Raw genomic sequence first — 21,006 nt, 5'->3', positions numbered from 1 at the left:
CCTTGTGCCTGTCCAGGCTGTTCCTTTTCACGTGGCTTCTTTTGGTTGAGGTCTGTAAATACAGTGCTTTGCAGGCAGCTGGTGTCAGGGCAGAGGTTGCTGCTGCGTGCTGCTTCTCCTCCACATGGGTGCAGTATTTGAATGCACGGTGTAAGCGTAACGAACTGCTGCCTGGGCACGTATGCATCTTACCTTCCTCCTTTTGTGAGAGAGGGAGAGCTAGTGCAGAATCCAAATGCAGGTACAGAAGAGGTATAAAAATACTGCACTCTACAAAATATCAAATGATTTATTTATATAAAATATATTACACAACAGTTGTACACATGCACACACCCACACAGTACTTTACCACAAATTGAGGCCATTTATTTTCTTTAATTGTTATAATCTAGCACACAGTATCTTACAGTAATTTACAGTATTATCTGAAGACACAATGGGGAAGCTTTGATCATTCATTTACAAACCTTCCATAAATTACAAAAAGAAAGGCAGTCTGAAAAGTATGTATAAACAGTAAAAACAATTTACAAATGGACAAGAGTTACAAAATAGTAACAGCCAATGACTGCCATCAGTGTAAGATTCTTTTTACTGAGATGCCAATATTGCAGTTAACATTTTATCACCTGTTGCAGCCTTTTGGTGGCTGTGGCTTGTGTGTGCAGCACGCCTTTGACTTCTGATGCAAGACATGCATTTTTACCTTGAATCTGACATCAACATGAAAAATGCCGTTTGATTTAGGACTGTACCTCCACCAGTGAAACTGGGGAGTGAAGGTATTGTTTGTGGGTTTTTTGGTGGCTGTTCAGAGCACTGAACCAGGAACTCCAGAACTGGAGTTGGTAGCATTTGTATGCTTGAAACTGAAGATGGCTCTGAATAACTTAGATTGTATCAGATTTCAGTTTAACGATTATCTTGACAAAATAAATCCGTAGAAGAGTTTTGGTTTGGAAGAAGGGGGGGAAAAAATATGAAAAAGAAAAAAGCATTTTGCGTGACACTTTCAAACTCCCAGGAGTTACATCAGACACTGAATGGAGTCAGCAACGTCGTATTTGATCTTGAATTACCATGATTTAGGGAAGATGAAGACAGTTGCATACACAGTACGTACAAAGTATATGTTGTATATTTATTAGACAGTACAAATCATTGTGCATTAATAAGGCAAAACATCAAGGCTGATTAAACTAGGAGTTTCAAGACCATTTTTTTTTTAATGAGTAAGATTAGACACAGTGGGGATGATCTCTGAACTGGGAATCAGTGAATTAATGGTTTGGGTTTTTTTTATTCCCTGATGTCTGCTTAAAGGAGACTAAAGGCTGAGATTCATCCAATAGTTGCAGGTGTCGAAAAGACTTCAAACAAAACCATGTTCTTCTGGTCTTAATTCCACAGTCTTTTTTTTTTTTTCTTTGTAATTTAAAGAAAAACTTTTTTTTTCTTTTGCTGTTCTAAGCAATTCAGATGGTTCTGTTGATGGCAGAGTTAAAAATGCAAAGGTTTGGTAAAGTTGTACTGCATAGTCATGAAAGCCCTAGTTTTGATATTAAAAAAAAAATAAAATACACAGACTGGAAGCTTTACAAGTTGTCCAGGAGCACATGAATCATTTCACTGCACCAAGCTTTTTCAGCAGTTTCTTGCCTTTGGAAAGGAGCCCCTTTTTCTTTTTCGAGGACATATCCCTGCCTCTCCCGGGACTACCAGAACCCATAGGTGACGTAGGTGACCCAGAATGGAGATGAACTGTGGGGGATGGTGCTCTCCTTGATGTACCTGTATTCTCAGGAGGAACCTATTAGGTACATTGTTATAATTTATTGAATGTTTGAAAGCTTAAAAGCTGTTAGCATCAAGAAAGTTGGCAACATCACTTGTCCCATTACCCACTTAAACAAAAGGGGTGGTTTGTTTCTCGTTTGTGGCTTAAAATATGATATGGGCTTATGGAAAATAGGTAAATTTTGAGAAAAGTATGTATACAACAGAAGACATGCCAATAGAGCCCTGTTTTAGTTAGACTTCAAAGAGGGTTGGCTGTGCTTCCTCGGCCTTAGTTCTGGCCACAGAAGCTGCAAAACTGGCTCTGTGTTTCACTATGCTGCTAGTACAAAAATGAAGGGGGACACATTCAAATACAGGTCTAAAAAAAATAAATATCAGTTACTGGAGATTAACACTCTGTGGAAACCAAACTGTTTCCAGGAGAAATTACTTAAACAGTAAATGATCACATGTTTCTTAATGTCCTTAAATGCCTTTTCTTTAAAATGAACTAGCATACTTTATTATATACATATTAGAGAGGATGGCACACTGGCTTAAAAAAAAAAAAGAAGAAAAAGAAAAGAAAAACAAAAAAGCTAAAATGAACCTTAATTGCAATCAAAGAAAGCTTAAAGACCCTGACTGCTTGATGTGTATGCTGCAGCTATGAGGTTGCTGAATGAAGGTGAATACTTGTACGATATTTAATGACGGCATTCCTAAATATTTTAAACGGAGCTATTTGTTTTAATCATCAAAAGCACTTGAATGGAAATGCTAAAACTACTTATACTCATCCTATCCTAACTACAGTGCCCTGCTGACAAATGTGGCAGTGTCTATTAAGATGATGTCATAGTAGAGTCCATGCTTTAGGAACCTCTCCTAGCTTGCAGATCAAGGTAAAATATTAGCAGCTTACTGGCGTGTGCAACAGTGAGTTAAGCAACGGGACTTCAAGCCTACTTTGATTTTAAATCAAGGTCAAATTCTAATGACAAAAGAAAACAAAACCAACTTGGTAAAGCACCCCAAAGTACACCTGAAGATACCATTTATTTAGTCTAATGCATTCGTTGAGTGAGCTGCATGTTTCATACCGAGACTTGTATTGCATTGGTAAACCAAACAAACAGTTACTAGTAGTTTAAACGTGCACTTCGTAGAGACATCTGAGCAAACTGGACTGTATGGAGGGATTTTTTTTTTCTTCTAGAATTTTGAAATCAGTCTTAGGCAAACTGGGGTACGATTGGTATAATGTTTTCCATTAAGGCAGGCAATATCGGCGTGTAAGGAGTTTCAGAGCCAACTACAGCAGTGTACACTGCAGCACGCACCAGCTCAGATTTCACTGGTACACTCATTTAAGGGTTGGGGTGTTTGTTGTGCTTTCCTGGTGATATAGGGACTTGGAATTCTTACCTCTCAGGTTGGCTAACAATGCAATATGCAGCTGTTGTTTGCAGGGTAATTAGACATCAAACTCTCCTTTCTATGTAAACATAAACATTTCGCTCATGAAGAAATATGTTCCAAATGCTGACCTCCATAAAGTGAGGCCTGATTGATGCATTTCTCCTTTTTAAAGGGTTTGTCTCCTAAAAAACCTGAATGGGCTTCACTAGATGCAGCAAAAGCACACAGCCTTTTCTTCTGTGGCCAGTCATTTTGGAGACATATTTCTTTTCTCTTTTCCCCACAATTAAGTTTCAAGACTTGCATTAGATAGCCAGGTAGCTTTAACTGAAATCTCTATTGGTATCTTCAGTTGCTCACTTACGTGAAGGCTACATTGCCTTATTAAGGTGTGAAATGAACACTCTTCTTCTGTTTCCAAGCAGATGAGCAAAGAAATAAAAATATATATAAAATATATAATATATAAAAATATTGCAGTGATGAAACAAAACAAAAAGACACTAAACATGATTAGTTTTTCATAAAAGTCTCTGGGCAATTAATGCCCATTGGAATAGAAAATCATAAGGAGTAAAAGCTGACCACTGTCACTGGGCTGCATTTACAGTTGTACTTAAGGAATGGTTCTACTGCTCCACTCTTTACAAAACCTGTTCCCTTTGTCTAAATAGTGCATGTAGAAAAGATTTGTTCAGAAGCGTTTGGCAGTAGCTACTTCCACCAGGGACAAGCTGTTTAAGCTTAACTTATAGCTGAGATTCTCTGATGACTGCAATCAAATGCTAAATATGGATTCTTCAGTTTGAAATGTAACAAGCTAGGGAAAAGCTAAGTAATTTTTATTTTATAGATTTGAAAATTAATTTAAAATGAGCAAGTGGATTTAAAATGTTAAAACTCAGGTCTAAATTATATATGAGACAGAATGGAATGAAAAATAAAGGTTTAAGTTGTCAGTACGTGGTTGCTTACCCTTTTTGCTTTTGTACGTGTCGGTGTATCGTGAAGGTACCGTGAGGGTGCATCAGACAGATAGACTTCAACATCATCAGGCACTTCTTCAAGAAAGTTGGAAGGAACCAGCCCCTTCTGTCCGTTCAGCTCACCCTATAACACCATGGAGGTTTCAGTGAGTGCTTGAATTCACTCAAACTCAGGTTACCAAGGTGGTTTAAGAAAGCTCTACAATCCAAAAGCAGTTCTGTGGCAATCAAATTATTTTTTTGGTTGTTAGCAGCAGTCTCCTGTAAAAGGGAATGAGATGGCAGGGCTGTTTGCTGCAGCTAACGTGTGTGGACAGGGAGAAAGACAAGCTCAGGCTGCAGACTGACTGCTACTGCCCGAGCAGTGTTTCTCAGGAGTAAATCCTTTAAGGGAATGGCAGAGCAGTGTGGATCAGTTCCCTGGTGCTGAAAACGCTACTCAATTAAATAGCCATCAATCATCAGACCAGAGCGTAGCTGGGTTTTAATGGCTAAGACATCATCAAGGAAGAAAAGTCATTTATATGATCACACATAGGTGCCTGAGTGATCAAAATACACATTTTCCTGCAAACTGTAGAAGGTAAAATGTTACCTACACAACGCCAGCGGTACTCCAAGGTGCATCGACCCTATAAAGCTGTTACGAATGGGGAAGAGTGAGCATGTTCAGTAGTGACAGTGAAGGCTTTGGGGTTCTGACACAGCTGTGTGCCCAGCTCTGAGCAAGCTTACAGCAGTGGGAAGGGACCAAGCAGAACCCAACGTACTTACATAGTAAAACCCATCTTCATCAATTTCACCGAAGACAGTAATGATGTCCCCTGTACAGAATGTAAGTTCAGCCTGCAAAAAAAAAAAAGGAACAGAACAGTTTGTATTTTGTTAGACAAATCTCTAAAAACAAAACAGAACCAACTAACAAAAAACTTCGATAACTGGGGCCACCCCTCAGCATGCAGTACGTTATTCGGAGCTTTCAGCGTACCCTGACGATCAGTGCATACAGAAATGAAAGCTGCACCAAATCTTGATGGAGGCACTTGCCACGTAACGTCAAAGACAATGTAAAAATGGATTGTGTTGCTGCTGATGACGTGGGGAGATGGGACACTGCACGTAAGACAATGGAAGGTGAGCTCATAACAAAGATGCAGCTACTGCTCAACTGTTTAAATGAAGAGTAGCTAATGTTAAGATATTTTTACTTTGTTATTAAACTATTAAAGACACAATGTGGTCACAAAAGATATGTTAATTAAGAGAAAGCATATACTATGAATGCTGTTCCACTGTGCTGTACAGGTTGGGTTTGAGATGCAAAAGAGGGCTGAGTTTTGAAGGCATGCTGAGGTGGGTTGCAGACATTTGAAAGCATGCTTGTCAGAGTGAGGTACAACAGTTCTCTAAAGTAATCATCTTAAATGGAAACACAAAGGAAATGTGAAGACAATACATGGAAAATAAGCATTGTCTATCATTAGTAACACCTTTTTTCTTTGTCCTTAGACAAATTTATTTTAGATATGTATACACACATTGTACACAGTGCACAGTCACATAGCCACAACTGACTGTCTGTGCTGAGCCATATTAAATCCATCCTACAAAATACATTGAACAACAAATAGAATTTTACCTGTGCAGAATTTGAAAGGCTTTGCTCTAAGTACACATGGATCCGAAAATATTTGCCCTATGTAATTCTGATATTTTTTTTCTGCACATCAACTGCAATGCGAAACAGTGCTTACTAATACCAACTATATTTCAATTAAATTATGGCTCCATAAATGGTAAACACAGTAAACAATTCTGTAAATACCTCTACATCAACGTTAGGAGAACTTTCTCTTGGGTCATAATCGTACAGTGCTACCATCCTCCTTGTAGGCACTGAATGCTGCCTGCCACTCCGCCTGTTTCTTTCTGTTCCAGTCACAAGGAGAGGAAGGGAAGGAAAGCTATCAAAGTTAATTTGAACACAAGCCGCAAGATGCATTTTTTCCCCCACATCATTCACAACAGTGCAGTATCAATGTTGGTATTTCTCTAGCACAGTGATAAGATGCCACGGATTCCCACAAACCTAGTAACACAGATCAAGGTTTCAGAGCAGCATATGCACGTGATAAAGAACAGTTTGCTTGCCCCCTTCACTCTAAGCCACTGAAATGTCTGAGCAGTATTTGTGTGCAAAACAAGCCTTCTGAAATCTGCCATTCTTGGTTAGAAGAATCAGGAGTTTATGAGGTTGTACAAAGCTAAACATTTCTGAATACCATCTGTCCCCTGCCTCTCCTTGTCATGGCATTGTCAGTCAGATCTCTGCTGGGAGACTGCAGTGAGAACTGGGCACTCAGCTGTCCCAAAACAAAAGAGGTTGCAATCTTTTTCAAGGCTCCCTGACAACAAAAACTCACTCTCAAGTCCTGTGTAATTTTACAAGTTTCATTTACAGGGAGCAGAAGGAACAGAGCACCACAGCAGCTTAAAGGAATCACATGCTAAGATTACTGATTGCTATTAACATTTACCAGGAAGTCCAAAATGGGCCACGTTTTAAATCTGAATGATATTAGCATGATTCTTGCAAATGATTGCTGCAGCAAGAGAAACATGCTCGTTAGTGCTACTTCCAGGCAGACATTGAGGGCAGGCCTGATGAGCATTATGGGGTGTGGCAAAGGAAACCGGGGTTGGGAGGCACCCTATACCTCCTGTCAAAGGTAATGCAGAAGCAGATACTGAGTGTAGCATGCACTCACAGATTTCACATCACCCACCAGCTGACACTGAAGCATTCAGTCAGAGGAGTGCACTTATTTCTGCACTGGGTGGATTTGAGTGATTTTCCCAGCTACCAATGCAAGGCATTCATACAGAACACAAGGAGAGATCCGAAATGGAGGCATGGACTGTAACAGATGCAGGACCTGGCTCCCTGGTTTCCCCAAGCTTTGGGTCAACCCCCACTTAAATGACTGCCTCAAGAGTAGCACTTCTCAGTGTGAAATACTTCCCTGAGGCAAGATGCTGCCTATGGTCCGGGCTCAAGGACTATGAGCAAGAAAAGAATCCAAAAATGATCATCTATGTATTTGCTATGTGACAGTATTTTCCAGCTTCTGGTTTTCAAGAGATCAAAGGCACAAAGAATATAAATCTAGACAGCTCAAATCATTTCAGCTAATTCACAGCTTGAATCAAGTTATTGTTTCTTAGCACAGACCTCTTTTAGACTTTCTGGATCTGCGGTGTACAGAGCGTGTGCTCTCTTTGAAACGGTCACAGTTGACTTCAGGAAAGGAGTGCATACAAATAAAAGAAGAGAAGATATGAAGCTGTTCAAAGATCTGTTTTTAAGGGTTTAATGTGGGCAAAGGATTAAGAAAAATAAAGCCATATGAACACAGCATGTCAAGTGTCTGATTCGACATGAAAAATACGAACAGGATGAAGCAGACGAACTGCTTCCACTAAGTGATCCACGTGGGCAGCTTCTGTGACACCAAGGATCTGAGCACATGGATCTCTCTGCTATTCAGAATTTATAGTTAGTTTTAAATTAGCCAAACGTAACTGCTCACTCCAATCCATTAATAAGAGCATTTCTAGTTCGTTTTGGCTTGTGTTTTTGTTTGTTTTAGTGTGGCTAATGACATAAATCCACGTTAAAGTGAAAATAACCTGATGCTTTCGCATTGCTAAAATATTTAAAGGTGAACTGCTGGGGGTAGGTTGCTAACAGCTCTCAGAAACATCTCAGAATAAACCTCAGTACTTAAAAAATGTAAAGCACCACAAAATTTCCATCTCAAATTTGCCTTCATCCAAGATCATTTCCCAGCTATTTCAGAAGACACTGCTGTTTGAGTGCAATGAAAAAAGGCAGTGATATTTGTAGAATACGACCCTTAAACAGCCAAAATATTAAAACTATAGGGTGTTAAATATATTAGTGGCTTCATTTTCACTGGTGTTCTGTATCAACAGTGTACTGACTTTGTTAAGAACTGAGAGCACTGAGCAGGACTTAAAGCAGTAAGTTTCAAACACAGCTGCTTAGGATTATATTTTCTGTATTTAAGCATGTCCTCATCAGAGAAGCAGAAGCACAATTAGACACTTCTTAATCCCAACAGACCTTCCGTTGTGTTTACAGATGTAACCACTGCAGGTTAGCTGCCCAGTTCCAACAGACTTCAAACGATGTAGGCTCATGTTAACAACTACATTTGCAAAATAATGCTGTGGACAGCCAACCAATTCAGGCACATCTTAAGACCCACTGTCTGCCAGTCCCAAGCTTCTGAAACCGATGTGCAGGTGGTATGTGCTGTGCCTAAGGAGCAGATGGGCACCGGGGGTTGCAAGTGCACGAATGGGAATATTGGTTGTATGTCTGCGGCTTAAATCAATAAATAAAAGGTTTTAAAATGACAGCAATTAAGAACTTAAGTCATCCTTCCCTTTCTTGGACAACAAGAGACTTTAAAAATATCTCAATCTCTTGAAAAGCAACAAAAATAATTTGTCTCATATTCACTAATGTTTTGGGATCCAGTCAGGTTTTATTTAATCTAAGAAAACGATTGTGAAGGACTTGTTTTTAGCAACCACTTTTACAGTTCACTTTTAAACAGGACTGAACCAGTTCCAGCCCTTTATACTTTTTTGAATTATGGTGAAAGTTTTGCAACATATTGAGGTTCTGGTGTAAAATTTAGAGTTAGAAGAAAATCTCAGTTAAGGTACTTGCATTCTGTACCTCTATACAACACTATTATGATGTAATGCAAGTGGTTCATGACACAGAATCATTTGGCTGAACTCTGCTTTTTAAGGGGTTTCTTACTGCAAAATCCATAATATGTAGTGCCATCCCACATTATGCAATACATAACCCTTTGCCACCATCCCTTTAAATTATTGGTAAAGTAGGAAAACGTAGAAGAGTAAGAATAACAACAAATAAGTGATTCACTTTATGCTTTGCAGCAGAGAGCATATCACAAGGCACCTCAGCACAGCACACTCCAAAGCATGGGGATCTTGTTCTGTGTCTTTCAGGTAAGAAGAGAACAGTTAAAAAAAATAGTAGAGTAGTGAAGATATAAAACCTTCTTTGCAGCCAAAGGTGTGGCCAAGATTAAATATTTGTCGAATAAAGTCATCCAGTTACTGACACAGAATTTATCCCATACTGTAGTAAATTGCTGTAAAGTTCAGATGCAACTGCATATAATAACAACAAAAGGCAAAGCGGATTCAGCCAAGTTAATAAGCACCCAAAAAGGAGGTGAATTGGTGCACGTACGTTGTCCCTTACCTATTTTCTCAACTGGTGTGTTCAAAGGAAGAAAGCCTTGTTTTAGAAGCTGATCCATCATCTCCTCATCGTCCGCTTGGATCTCAGAGACCATGTTACATGGGATAAGGCCGATCCTTGTGCACGTTTCCCCACGATAGAATCCATCAGCATCTTTGTCCCCGTAAACCTGTTATTTAAACCACAATAATGTTGGTCAATAAAAGTTGTAGCATTTAGGTTTTTTCATGAAGGCGAAAAGTTTTCCAAGGCACAGATGATTGCAGTTCAGATGTGAAATTAAACTAGTTTTTACTAATGTGATTTAAATTAGAAACCTGAACTCATTGGGTTAATTTGAATTTTGATTTTGGTTTCTTAACAAGAAATTGAACTTCTTTGTTAGCATAAAAATCAACAAAAATAAGTGACAATACTGAAAGTCAGCAGTTTTCCTAGAAAACAAATTAAGCTGAAAAAATAGAATGAGCCTTCATCAGTGAGAACAAATATATCCAAAGTCTCTGTCTTCTAAAAATCCATAATGTTTGCCAGTGACATGCAGGCCTAGATCTAAGGTTGTACTACACAAAAATGATGGCCTTAAGCAAAACTGATGATTAATTTTAGATTATTTTTTGTTTTGGCAAAATCAGTTTCCTTATTTCTTTTTATTAAAAACAAAGAAATACCAACCTAATCACTTCAGTTCAAATCAGAGTTTGAAAACGTGACCTTCCACCAGCAGTAACATCCCAGAGCAGGAATGTTTTTCAGCTTTAACCACTTACCTGGCACGATTACTACTTCACACAGTACAGCATCTGTTACTGTAATGCCTGTACAGGACAGACTTCACACAGCTCATGGTGGAACTGACCCACCAATACCCCAGTGCTCAGGTAATCTATGAGAAGCAATTTGGAAATGCAAACTAATCCACATTCACATCAATGAGATGAGAAATAAAAAGCAGATCACAAAATAATTACCACAGACCCAAACAGAAACTAAACATCAGTCAGCAAAAATAACTTCCATAGGATCTCTCCAGACATTTCATTGGCAAACATGCAGACATTAGTGAAGAAATAATTCAAATAAAAATGTTGATAATTAAAATTATCAAAGAAATATCTCAGCATAGAAAATTAAGTTCTTAATTTCTGTATCTTAGGCATAAATTTACATCAGTAAAGAGGTAAGCAAAATATCTACTGAAGTATTTAACATTAAACGTTTGTTATTTTGTACACAGGATGCAATCCAACACAGCAGAAAGCAGCAAATACTTTAATAGTTTAAGTTATAATTAATTATATTTTTAAAGCAGGTACTGTAACAACTGAGCCTATATTTTTTCGGGTTCAATTTCAGGTAATACTTAAATCCCAGTTAAACCTCAGAGTACCAGGAGCCCTGCCTTTTCCCTCCTTTATTTCCACTCATTTTGCACCAGATTAGATATAAGGCTGTAGGAGGAAATGCTTACATCTGCTGATTCAACTGAAAAATCAGCTAGCTTTTTAAAGTCAGAACAGCAAACTGAGCAAATTTGCCTTGCAGCTGCACAATCAGAATGAGGCACGCTGTGATAGAGGGCATGAGGAAAGACAGGATGGAGCATAACACAATCTCTGCCACCCGAAACAGAGCTGATCCTTCTTCTGCTCCCTCTTCAAGGGGTCAGCTTGTGCACCTTACACTGATTAGTCAAGAAAAAGTGTGGAACAGAAATACCTAATTTTGAAGGTTAATTAATTTTAAGCACATACTAGGTAGCGTTCAGTGTTAAAAATAAATACAGCAGCTGTGGGCACTCATGGAGGTAAAACACTAAGCACTTCTGAAGTACCTCTGCAGTGAAGAGGACATCATTTCTGAAGCAGTTTCCTCCATAGGGTTTGAAGCAATGGACATACGGGGCTTTGGTCACAGTTTTGATTTAGCATGCAACTCTGTCCACCACTACCAAGGCAACTTTGAGATTTTTCCCATTACCTAATCATTCTGAAGCCCCTAGCAGGAGGTATTAGGTTCCAAATCCAACAAGGTTTACAGCCTGAACCTCTGGGGAAAAAAGAATAGTCTCGGACTCGAGTCACACAAGTTGCTCTCTCCCACAGGAACGAAGGTCATCCTGTTTGTAACACTGGGCTCTTTGTCTTTAGATCTCACCTTAATGATCTGCCCTTCTTTAAATGGCAGCTCTTCCTCTGCAGCATCAGGATTTGGGGACATTGTCAGCGGATCGTAGTCAAAGAGTGCAACAAATATCCGAGTAGAAATGTCTTCTGTTCCAGGATCTGTTTCTGATTCTTCATAAATATCTGGAGAAAGATGGTCATGGCCACCATAGCCATCTATGAAAGTAAATCCAGAAAACAACAGTTCAGTGATACAAGTTGGCCTCGTTCTTCAACTATTCCAGTTAATATCTGAAAAGCATTGGGCATTTCAGTGAAAACTCAATGTGTGTTTTACTGTGTTCAACTTTTTTTTTTTTAATTAGCAACATGCAATTTTGTTTTAAAGTATATTTAATATATGCACTGAATGGGGTGCTGATCTGCTGCACCATGTTAACTTTTACACAAGTGAATACAGCTCAAGTTTCTTACTGATAGCTTCTTACAATATAGTAAGAAGAAAAATAGTTTTGGGTTTTTTTTTGTTTACTATAGTTTGCTGAAAACTAGTGAAGAATGTTAAGAGTGACATAATGATAGGTTTCACCACTGCTGCATAAATAACCATGCTTTTGATCCACCTGTTTCCCAGCACAGCTGCTTCTGTTCTTCAAAACATAAGAAAGCACATCCTAGCTGTGTTGACATACCATGTTTTAGGTACAAGGCTTAAAACATGGTTATAACCTCTTCTCTCCAGACTGGTAAGAAGATGCATACTGCAGTACTGTTAAGTTATGCCAAGGTTGGAACTACACTACTATTCAGTAGTTAACATGGCCAGCAGTGCCTCAAACCAACTCAAACACTATAAAATATTAATAAAATCCAGGAAGATTGGTTAGCTACAACTGCATTTCATTATAGACTTGGTAGGAAAGATCATCCATGAGTATCACAGTACTTGGCACTGTACTGCAGTCAGTCCACTGCAAGGTATCCAATCAATTAGGATATAGAAGGTGAAAACTAGCTTCTTGTTTCTCATAGCTTTCACACTTTTCAGGTTACCTGGAGAATTCATTTAGTCCATGATTCAACAGCACACTTGAGGAAGGACTTGAGTAAAACTGAACTAGAAAACTAGGCCAAAATAGCTAACAAGGAGTGCTTTGACTGACAGGTTTCAAACATCTTTAATTTTGCTTTGAAAGAGCACGTGGCAGCACTTTCACAAAAACAAAAACAACAGAAACAAACATGCTCTTTCAAGAAACATGAAGCCAAAGACCCAAAAATAAAACACTTAAAATCACAGGCCACTTCTGCAAAACTATCGTGCAAGTCCCACTAACGAAACTGAGAGCCAGGTACTTTTACTCTCCACTAAACCAATACTTATCATCTTGTTTACAAAATCTTTCATGAGAAAAGAGAATGCAATATTATGAACAACTGTGAAAATGTAGTAGCGATATCAATGCTTTCCCAAATATTTTTCATATTAATACAATTTTTACTGTACTCATCTCTTGCAAAGGATATTTTTAAGTTTGAATATTCAATATATAATATTGCAAATAAAAATTCTCTTTTTGCCACAACTCCAGATTTCATTCAATATTTGAGATGTTTTAAGCTACTGCAAAATATTGTCAGAGGGTCACAGCTTTAAGGGAGCAGCTACTGACTCTTGGGTCCAGATTGCAAGAAATAATGTGAGCAAGGAAAAATGCAAAACAACAAAAGGGCAGGGAAAAATTCCAGCCAAGCAGCTTTAGGCAGACACAAAGCACAGAAAGGAAGTCAGGGAGGAATGCACATGTGGGAGATAAAGCAATGGGACGCCAAGGGTGGATCCCTCTGCTCTACTCTTCTCTAATATTCAGGTTGCAGTCTTTATGTGGTTTGTACTCAGGCTCTCACAAAATTGGTGGGTTAAGGACTTTTTGTTTGTCCATTTTAAATCAAAAATGCAGACCGTTGCATCTTACTCTCACTGCAATTAATGGGAATTAGGTGCAAACACAAATTATAGTCAAGTGTATCTCAGTTAAAAGCACTGACCTGTAATAATCTGAATCAAAATAGACAAGTTTGCTTCAGTGAATGAGAATGCATTAGCTCATTAGCTACAAATCTTATTTTTCTGAAGAGATATGTACTACACATACACACATATAATTGTGTATGTAAAATCTGTCTTTGGATGCAGCCAGCCAGATTCCCAGCTTGAGCAATTTATCACAGTTGCACTGAGTTCATTAGCTGTACACTGATATACACAAGTTGGTGACTGCAAGTCAGACATGTTTCCTTTGAAACTCAACGTTACATTACTATTTGCTTAAATTTTCAGGGCCCATTTTCTTCATTCCAGAAATAATAAAGGAAAGAAAAAAGTGTTTCCTACCTCCACATATGACCTAGGCTACTTTTATAGGTTAAATGCTAATTCACTGTGTTATGAACTATGAAAATTGAGTTGTTGATCATGTAATGATTTCTATGTTGATGAAGCAACAAATACTATCAGTACACCTACGGCTGAACATGTTTGACATAACAGCTGTTTGACCCTCTCCAGTCTATATGGCAATGTGCTCACTCTGATGGACAGTTGTTCAGGTATATTCTGACTGGCATTAGCAGCAGCGTAGCTTCACAAAGGTTCATGCAACGCAGTGTGCTTGGACTCAGTCAAGTATGGAGAGATGGCTGCACAGCAGTTTCAGGATAGAGAACTAAGGGTTGTTTGTCCCTTACATCTGAGCTGGAGAAACTTACCTGACAGCAGACAGGATTTAAGAGCTAGTTCCCCTGGCATTCTGCATTGCATGCAATGTTGTCATACAGAAACCGCACTTGTTAACACGCAGCTCTAAAATGTGTCTGTCACAAAGGATGAATAATGTTCGGCATACCGTATCTATATTCAGAGGCCATGGTACGCTGCTGAGGCCATTTCTTGTGTCCACCAATGCTGCGATAATAAGCTTCTTCTTTTACAGGTGAAATATTTCCCTCACTACCTGACCGAGACCGACCGCCTTCACTGTTACTGTCCATTGTAATTTCTATGGAGAAAAAGGGAATGATCTATTAAACATATTGTATCGTTGCCTTTGTGGAGGCTCCTGTGGGCAGGCTTTGCCTTCCTTCTTTTCTGACTTGCATATAGTAGGAAGGCTAAAGACTGTGGAAGCTTTGCCAGATGTCTCAGCCTCTGGAAATCCTCCCTCAGCAGGGGAATCACAGAAAAGTGTACTTCCTTTTAAAAAGCATCTAAATTTTGTGCTTCTTAAAATTCAAGCAGGGTAAATATTATCGGTACGATCTTTGGATAGGAATCATCTTTTATTATGAGGTTTAAATAATCCTACCTGACAGATCTGCAAGGTCAAGAGCACTGTAAACTGTGTTTCACCTTCTAAAGTATCAACCTAAAAACAAAAATTAATTAATTTACTTAAATCCTACCTTCAACAATAACTAATCCCAAGTATTTATAGCTCAATGGAGAAAATACCTCAATTTATATTTTGGTAGTAGTTGATACTTTGGCATTTCGTATTCACAGAATTATAATAGTTTTACTCTTCCAAGTTCCTTTTTGCAGCCCTTATTCAGGGGAAATTTCTCTGTCAGTGGAAGTTCTGAATAATTGGTTCAAGTTTATGCAATGCTCTACTGTATGATTTTGGACACCATAATTTTAGCTCACTTTATTGATAAATGAGTTAAATACATTTAATAGGTAAATTTTTTATCTTCTAGAATTTCATCCAGCAAGTTTCTAGGAAGCAAGCTTTGTGCAGAGTTTTATCTAGTATTTATATTTCCTTTGTAAATTCTGAAGTACGATGCTAGAAGTGAGAAATACCTTCCAGCTATTTTAGTTACTATTTTTTTAGTCAGAAAAGAGAACTATTGATATCTAAGCCAAATCAGGCCTTTCATTCAATAAGTTGCACTGAAGGAGAAGAAAAACTAGCACTTCAGTTTCTTTTTAATAATGGTTGATTGGTTATAAGGAATTAATTTCTTTATCTGACTCCTGTGGGCTACTGTGAACCACTAAAGAGCAGTCATTACTTGCTGCAATTTGTGCCCTCACTTTGTTCATAGAAAGTGAACTCTGACAAGTTACTTCCCTGTCTTTTAATTAAAATCAAAATTAAAAGGAAACCAGAAGTACTAATTCATACAAACCTTCCTATTCTCTTGCTATTCATATAAAAAAATATATGTTTTAGAAGATAATATAAAATAATTAATTTAGAAACAAAACTTGGCTTAAGTAGTCCAAATGTAAACAGAATCTTAATTCTTGAGATAAAAAAAGAAGGCTGCTTTCAGAAAAGAAAGAAAAAACGACATGAAAATCTAACAGCTTTAACACCACCATCTGAATGCTGTTTGGTTCAGCTAACAACAGCCTGTCAATAGAAGCACAGGAGCCTCCCTGGAGATGATTCTTGCCCATACCATTTTTATATCAGTGTAAATCCATTAATATCTGTATTATCCTGGTTTACAGCATGATGTGGGAAGAGAATTTGGCCTCTGAAAAACCATGCTACATTGGAGATATTAAGACAGTTTCATGCATTACAGCTCTCTGTGTTGTGATCTACAGCTTTGTTAACAATAATTCCTGCTTATCAAGTATAAAATAATTGTGCCCACTAAAGGGAATTTGCCTTTTTTTCATTTTTTATTTCTGACAGTACTGGCATTTTAGTGTAAGCTCATAAAAAGGGAAAACTATTTAATATCATTTTACAAAAGCACACCCTTATGATCAGTCTCTTTCCTTCCGATAATCCCCATTTGTGATATCTCTCATCCACACAAATGTCAGATGAGAATTGCCTATCACTGCCTTCTGCTCCTGCTGCTGCTGTGAACAGTATTCAAATATCAGAGCACAGGTTAGGGACAAGGACGAGACTGATTTTACATCTTCATGGAGTCATGTTCTGCTCAAAGCCCACAGAACACTTGCTGCATTTGTTCTGCACGTGTTTCCTAATTCTTCAGTCTGAATGTTCCTTATTTGTCGGCATAGAGTGCAAGTTTTACAAATATGAATTGGTCCATAATATCTTGATTCCATTATCTTTTCTGCACTACTTTTTGGATTTCCTGGTATACACCAGAATAAATTTTAAGTCATAAATAAGCCAGAATAGAGATAAAATATAGTGAACATATGCAAGCCCTACTAACTTATTACATTTAAGAGCTTCAATTTTATCCTACTGAATTCCAAAAAGTAGTCAAGAAAATGGAAAGTAAATGCAAAATGATGGTTGATGAATGGGAAGATGGATGGCTGAATGGATCACCGAATGAGTACGTTTATTTTATTGATGGTATTCCTGCCTGCATTATCGTTTCTTTTTAGGTAAGATTTAACAGTATCTAAGCCAAGCAACACCCATCAAATTCAATGAAAATTAATCCCAGTGATGTCAATGCCTAGCCATTCAGCCCCTGTATATTTGTATTTAGCTCATACGTAGATGGAAGAGCTTTTAGTTCCATCTCACCCCATAGCTCAAGACAAGTGTCCTTTGTAAGGATCGCCTCCCCAACTCTGAGGCTGCAAAGAACAGAAATGCACCAATCTGTCCAACTAACCAATGGAAGGGACCAACATTGGTCGAGACCTTTGTGGCACTGCACTGCCATGAGAGGACCTTCGCCCTGCATGCTCCACCCTTTCAGGTCGTCCTGCAGATGATGGATTACCTAAAAGCTAAAAAAAAAAACAACAACAAAAGAAAAAACAGGTTTGTAAATTACATGCATGACAACATTATGGTTATATGGTTGGACATTAATCAGGTCAATCACATTTGGAAGCAAAAGCTCTAAAGGCAACTAAACTTAGTTTTTAACTGAAAGGTTAGCTGAAAAGTAAATACTGTTGCCTGGCAAACCTGCAAAAGGAAAAATGGTTCCCTGATTTATGGCAGAGTTTTGCAACCAGCAGTCACACATCAGAACCAAAAGAAAAGAAAATAATAATTTTGGAGACATTCTTTTGCCTTTGTTGTTGCTGCTAAAATGACATTATGATCTCCTGAGGAGTCGTGCAACCAGTCACAAGAGCTCATGATATTGGACTGCACTGAAAAGGCAAGCCATTTTTTGTTCTGAACTATACAGCTTTGTCCAGTTTGCAGCATGTGAGCATGTGTATATCCCTCTGTGTCTGAGCACGCTGCTTTTCTACAATGGCTTTTGATTGTTAAAGCCTTTTAGATGTTACTGAAGCATATAGAAGGGAACGTAGACACACTTCATCTCACATCACAGCTGTCTCTCTCCGTTCATTACCCTTGCAGAAAACTGTGCTACTTTAATAATCAAATGATACTATTTTAATGCTCTCCAGAGTTCATCATGCAGCCACTGAGATTAATACAGCTTGAGGATCAGTTTTAATGGGAGAAATTTGTAAGGATCATTTCAGAATAAACTGCTGGGCTAGAAGAGCAGGCAGCTGATTTCTACTGTTATATGAAACACACTCGATCCGAGATTCCCACTCTGGACTGCTGTAGACAGGGAGGGCAAAGAACATGTTTGAACTTTTGGGAGCTGGGAAGCCTACAGATACATCTATAAAAGCATGGAGACTCTGCTAGGCTAACGGATAGAAATGCAATTAGGCAGGATCACACAGAGGCATCCTTGAAAGATGTGGAACAGCCCTGTCCTCTCTCTTTCGAAGAAGCTGTTTGCCTGCATTCTCATGCAGAGATGCAGGCTGCAACTTCAAAGGCAAGAAGAGATGATCTAAAAAGGAACTCGAAGTAGTGACAGCGCAGAGAGAAGGTAGGAAATGGAAATATGATGAAAGCTGTGACTCAACAAATGTGGGTCACTGTTACACCAGGGAGAGTCTTGACTGTCCACAGATGATTCATGATAAAGAGCATATCCTAAAAATTTCAGTGAGTGAGATGTACAAAAAGAATATGATGAAATGGATTCACTGAGATACTTAAAATAATAATTACCGATGAAATATTTTTCCAGTTAAAATAAAGTGAGGTTTTTTTTTTTTCTTTTTAAAGCAACATTTAGATGTGCAAAATAAAGTAAAACAGTCTTTGGGAAAAAGTGTAGTTCAGCTAACCCTTAATTAAAATTTAGATTCAGTTGTCCTTTAATAAAAGCAGCCATTATTGTAATTTGTTCTGTGGAAAATCATTGTAAAGCAAATTAAATTGATTTTAGCATGACATAAAAGATGACTGTAAAGCAAAATGCAGAATAATAAACAAAAATGAATGGGGAGGAAAAAAAAAATGGGAAAAATGCAGCAGATAGGTCCAAAGGATGGACTCTAAAAATTACTTCAGGAAAAAAATAAATAAATAAAAGAACAACAAGAGAAAGAAAACTGATTTGGCAAGCAGATGTTAGAAGGAAGATTTATTTCACACACCAGAGAGTCTTCTGCATCTCTGTGGGATGACTTTGCAAGTGGACCAGCTGCCCTAGAGTCAGCCATTTTTAAGTTGGTCTTCCAGCCTCCCTGAACATCTTCATTTGAGAAATTATCTGTTCTATTACATTTCTGAGTGTCATACTTTTTCTCATAACTGGACTTGACCTGTTCACTCCTGGGCTCTACATAGGAAGGTCCCAAGTCACCAAAATCTTCTTCGATGCTGGTTTGCCTTGTTAAAGTTTTCCTGCGAGCAAGCAATGGCCTCGTGCTTTTCCTGCAGGAACAATCAGCAGTGTCTGCACAACAGCTAGATGCAACGTTGGCAGAAACTGAATCACAAGTATATCTGAAAGTAAAGCGAGATTCTTCTTCTTCGCTTCCACAGTCTAGTCCACTGTCTGGGCTTCTTGATAAGGACCGGCTATATTTGCATCCTTTGTCATCTGCAGCAAAATCCTCCATGCCTGAAATTCTGTGCTTGGATGGGTACCAGAAGTTGTGCTGCTGATCTTGATTGTAGGGCCTAGGTGGTCTAGAGTCTCTAGCTATTGTTGATTTCTTTTTATAGGGCATACCTAAACCCTGCTTGTACAGCAGTTCAGAGTATTCACCATCCTCTTCAGCTACTTCTGGAATACTGAAAAGCTTTTTACTGTGATGTATCTGCTGTGAAAACTCAGGCTGTTCCAAAAAAGTGGCGTCAGTGGTCTTATTCTTATTGCACTCCTTAAGATTATGTAATGTTAAAAACCAAAGAGGGAACAAATAGTGTGTGACAAAAATAAAATGGGAGGGAAAAGGGAGAAGAAAAGAAAAATAAAGACAGAATTAGTTTTAGAGCAATGGCAAACATAAGACATGCAGCTTATTAAGTGAAAAGGATGTCATGCTTTGAATGAGAATCTGTGAAAAATAAAGACATGATTAAGAAATTTCTGTGTGTCAGATACAACATGAGAGATCCGTACAAACAACTGAGTGATGCTCTAACAAGAACAAACCCATGCATTTAAAACAAAGCAATAGAAGCTGCATACAGATTCCAGCATGGTGAATGAGAATGGCACTAAATCATGGTGCTAGTGCTATGATCCTTACCCCATGACAAATTGGAATTTAATTTTTCTTTGTAACCAGAACCCACATCTGAGAATGAAAATTCTGTTCTAACAAGCTAAGAAAGCTTTGCATCTATTATAATATCTTATGTGAGTATAAAACATCTCTAAATCTCCTGCCAGAGGAGAGAAATTCTCCAAACATAACTAAAGATCTAGATTCCTTTGGAAAACTGTACAAAAATGCATAATTCTAAAAGCTTGGCTTCCAGAGAAAGAAGCCAGAGAAGCTGGCTGCTCTCTGATGCCCCCTGGTCTGGCACTGTTCTCACATCTCCTATCATAAACTTGTACCTGCTTGATAATGCCAATGTTTGAAAATCAATCTATTAGTAGAAGTAAGTAAAAGTCTCTGTTTATACCAGAAGTGGGTAGAACCTATCTCATCTTGAATAAAATAAGCATTCTGAACACAATCATGCTTTTAACATTTTTGTGTTGTAATTACACAAAACACACGTTGTTGGGTCAGAAGAAACCCATGCAATATCTTTAACAAAGTCCAAGAAAAGACCATATATGTTTGACCTATCTTAATTTATAAATGCACATCACATGAAACTTCTATGACAAACTACCATAAAAGTGGGAAAAAATAATAAATATGAGCAGAAATATTTTTATCTGTGTTCAAGTATTCCTCATTTAGAATACTCAGATCTGGTAAGTTAACTCGGTCTTCCCTTTATCACTGATGCCTTTCTTTGTTTTAAGGAATTATTGGAGGAAATAATCTCCCAATAATGCAAGTAAATATCTGCATGCAAAACATTTTCTTACTTGAGGG

The 21,006-nt window shown here is 38.1% G+C and overlaps 1 protein-coding gene across 6 annotated transcripts in view; it reads right to left on the bottom strand.

The window, feature by feature from the left end:
- Positions 1-872: 872 nt before the first annotated feature.
- Positions 873-21,006, bottom strand: part of RIMBP2 (RIMS binding protein 2) — an 88,693-nt gene continuing 68,559 nt past the window's right edge. For 2 of the 6 annotated variants that reach the window (XM_065739105.1, XM_065739104.1), the window contains 8 exons: positions 17,277-17,394; positions 14,555-14,707; positions 11,680-11,864; positions 9,523-9,691; positions 6,016-6,119; positions 4,965-5,036; positions 4,180-4,314; positions 873-1,813 (listed from right to left, as the gene is read on the bottom strand). In XM_065739105.1, the coding sequence (XP_065595177.1) occupies positions 1,625-1,813; positions 4,180-4,314; positions 4,965-5,036; positions 6,016-6,119; positions 9,523-9,691; positions 11,680-11,864; positions 14,555-14,707; positions 17,277-17,394 (1,125 nt within the window). In that variant the 3' untranslated portion in view covers positions 873-1,624. Of the gene's footprint in view, positions 1,814-4,179; positions 4,315-4,964; positions 5,037-6,015; positions 6,120-7,422; positions 7,489-9,522; positions 9,692-11,679; positions 11,865-14,554; positions 14,708-15,046; positions 15,074-17,276; positions 17,395-19,095; positions 19,828-21,006 lie in introns of those variants that run through there. The other 4 variants (XM_065739108.1, XM_065739110.1, XM_065739107.1 and 1 more) reach the window with 4 other exon arrangements.

The sequence above is a fragment of the Cyrtonyx montezumae genome, unplaced genomic scaffold (assembly GCF_038088225.1).
Source record: "Cyrtonyx montezumae isolate F1298 unplaced genomic scaffold, pur_monq_1.0 scaffold_23, whole genome shotgun sequence".
In the NCBI taxonomy this organism is placed as follows: Eukaryota; Metazoa; Chordata; class Aves; order Galliformes; family Odontophoridae; genus Cyrtonyx; species Cyrtonyx montezumae.
This window is presented reverse-complemented; position numbering and strand designations above follow the sequence as displayed.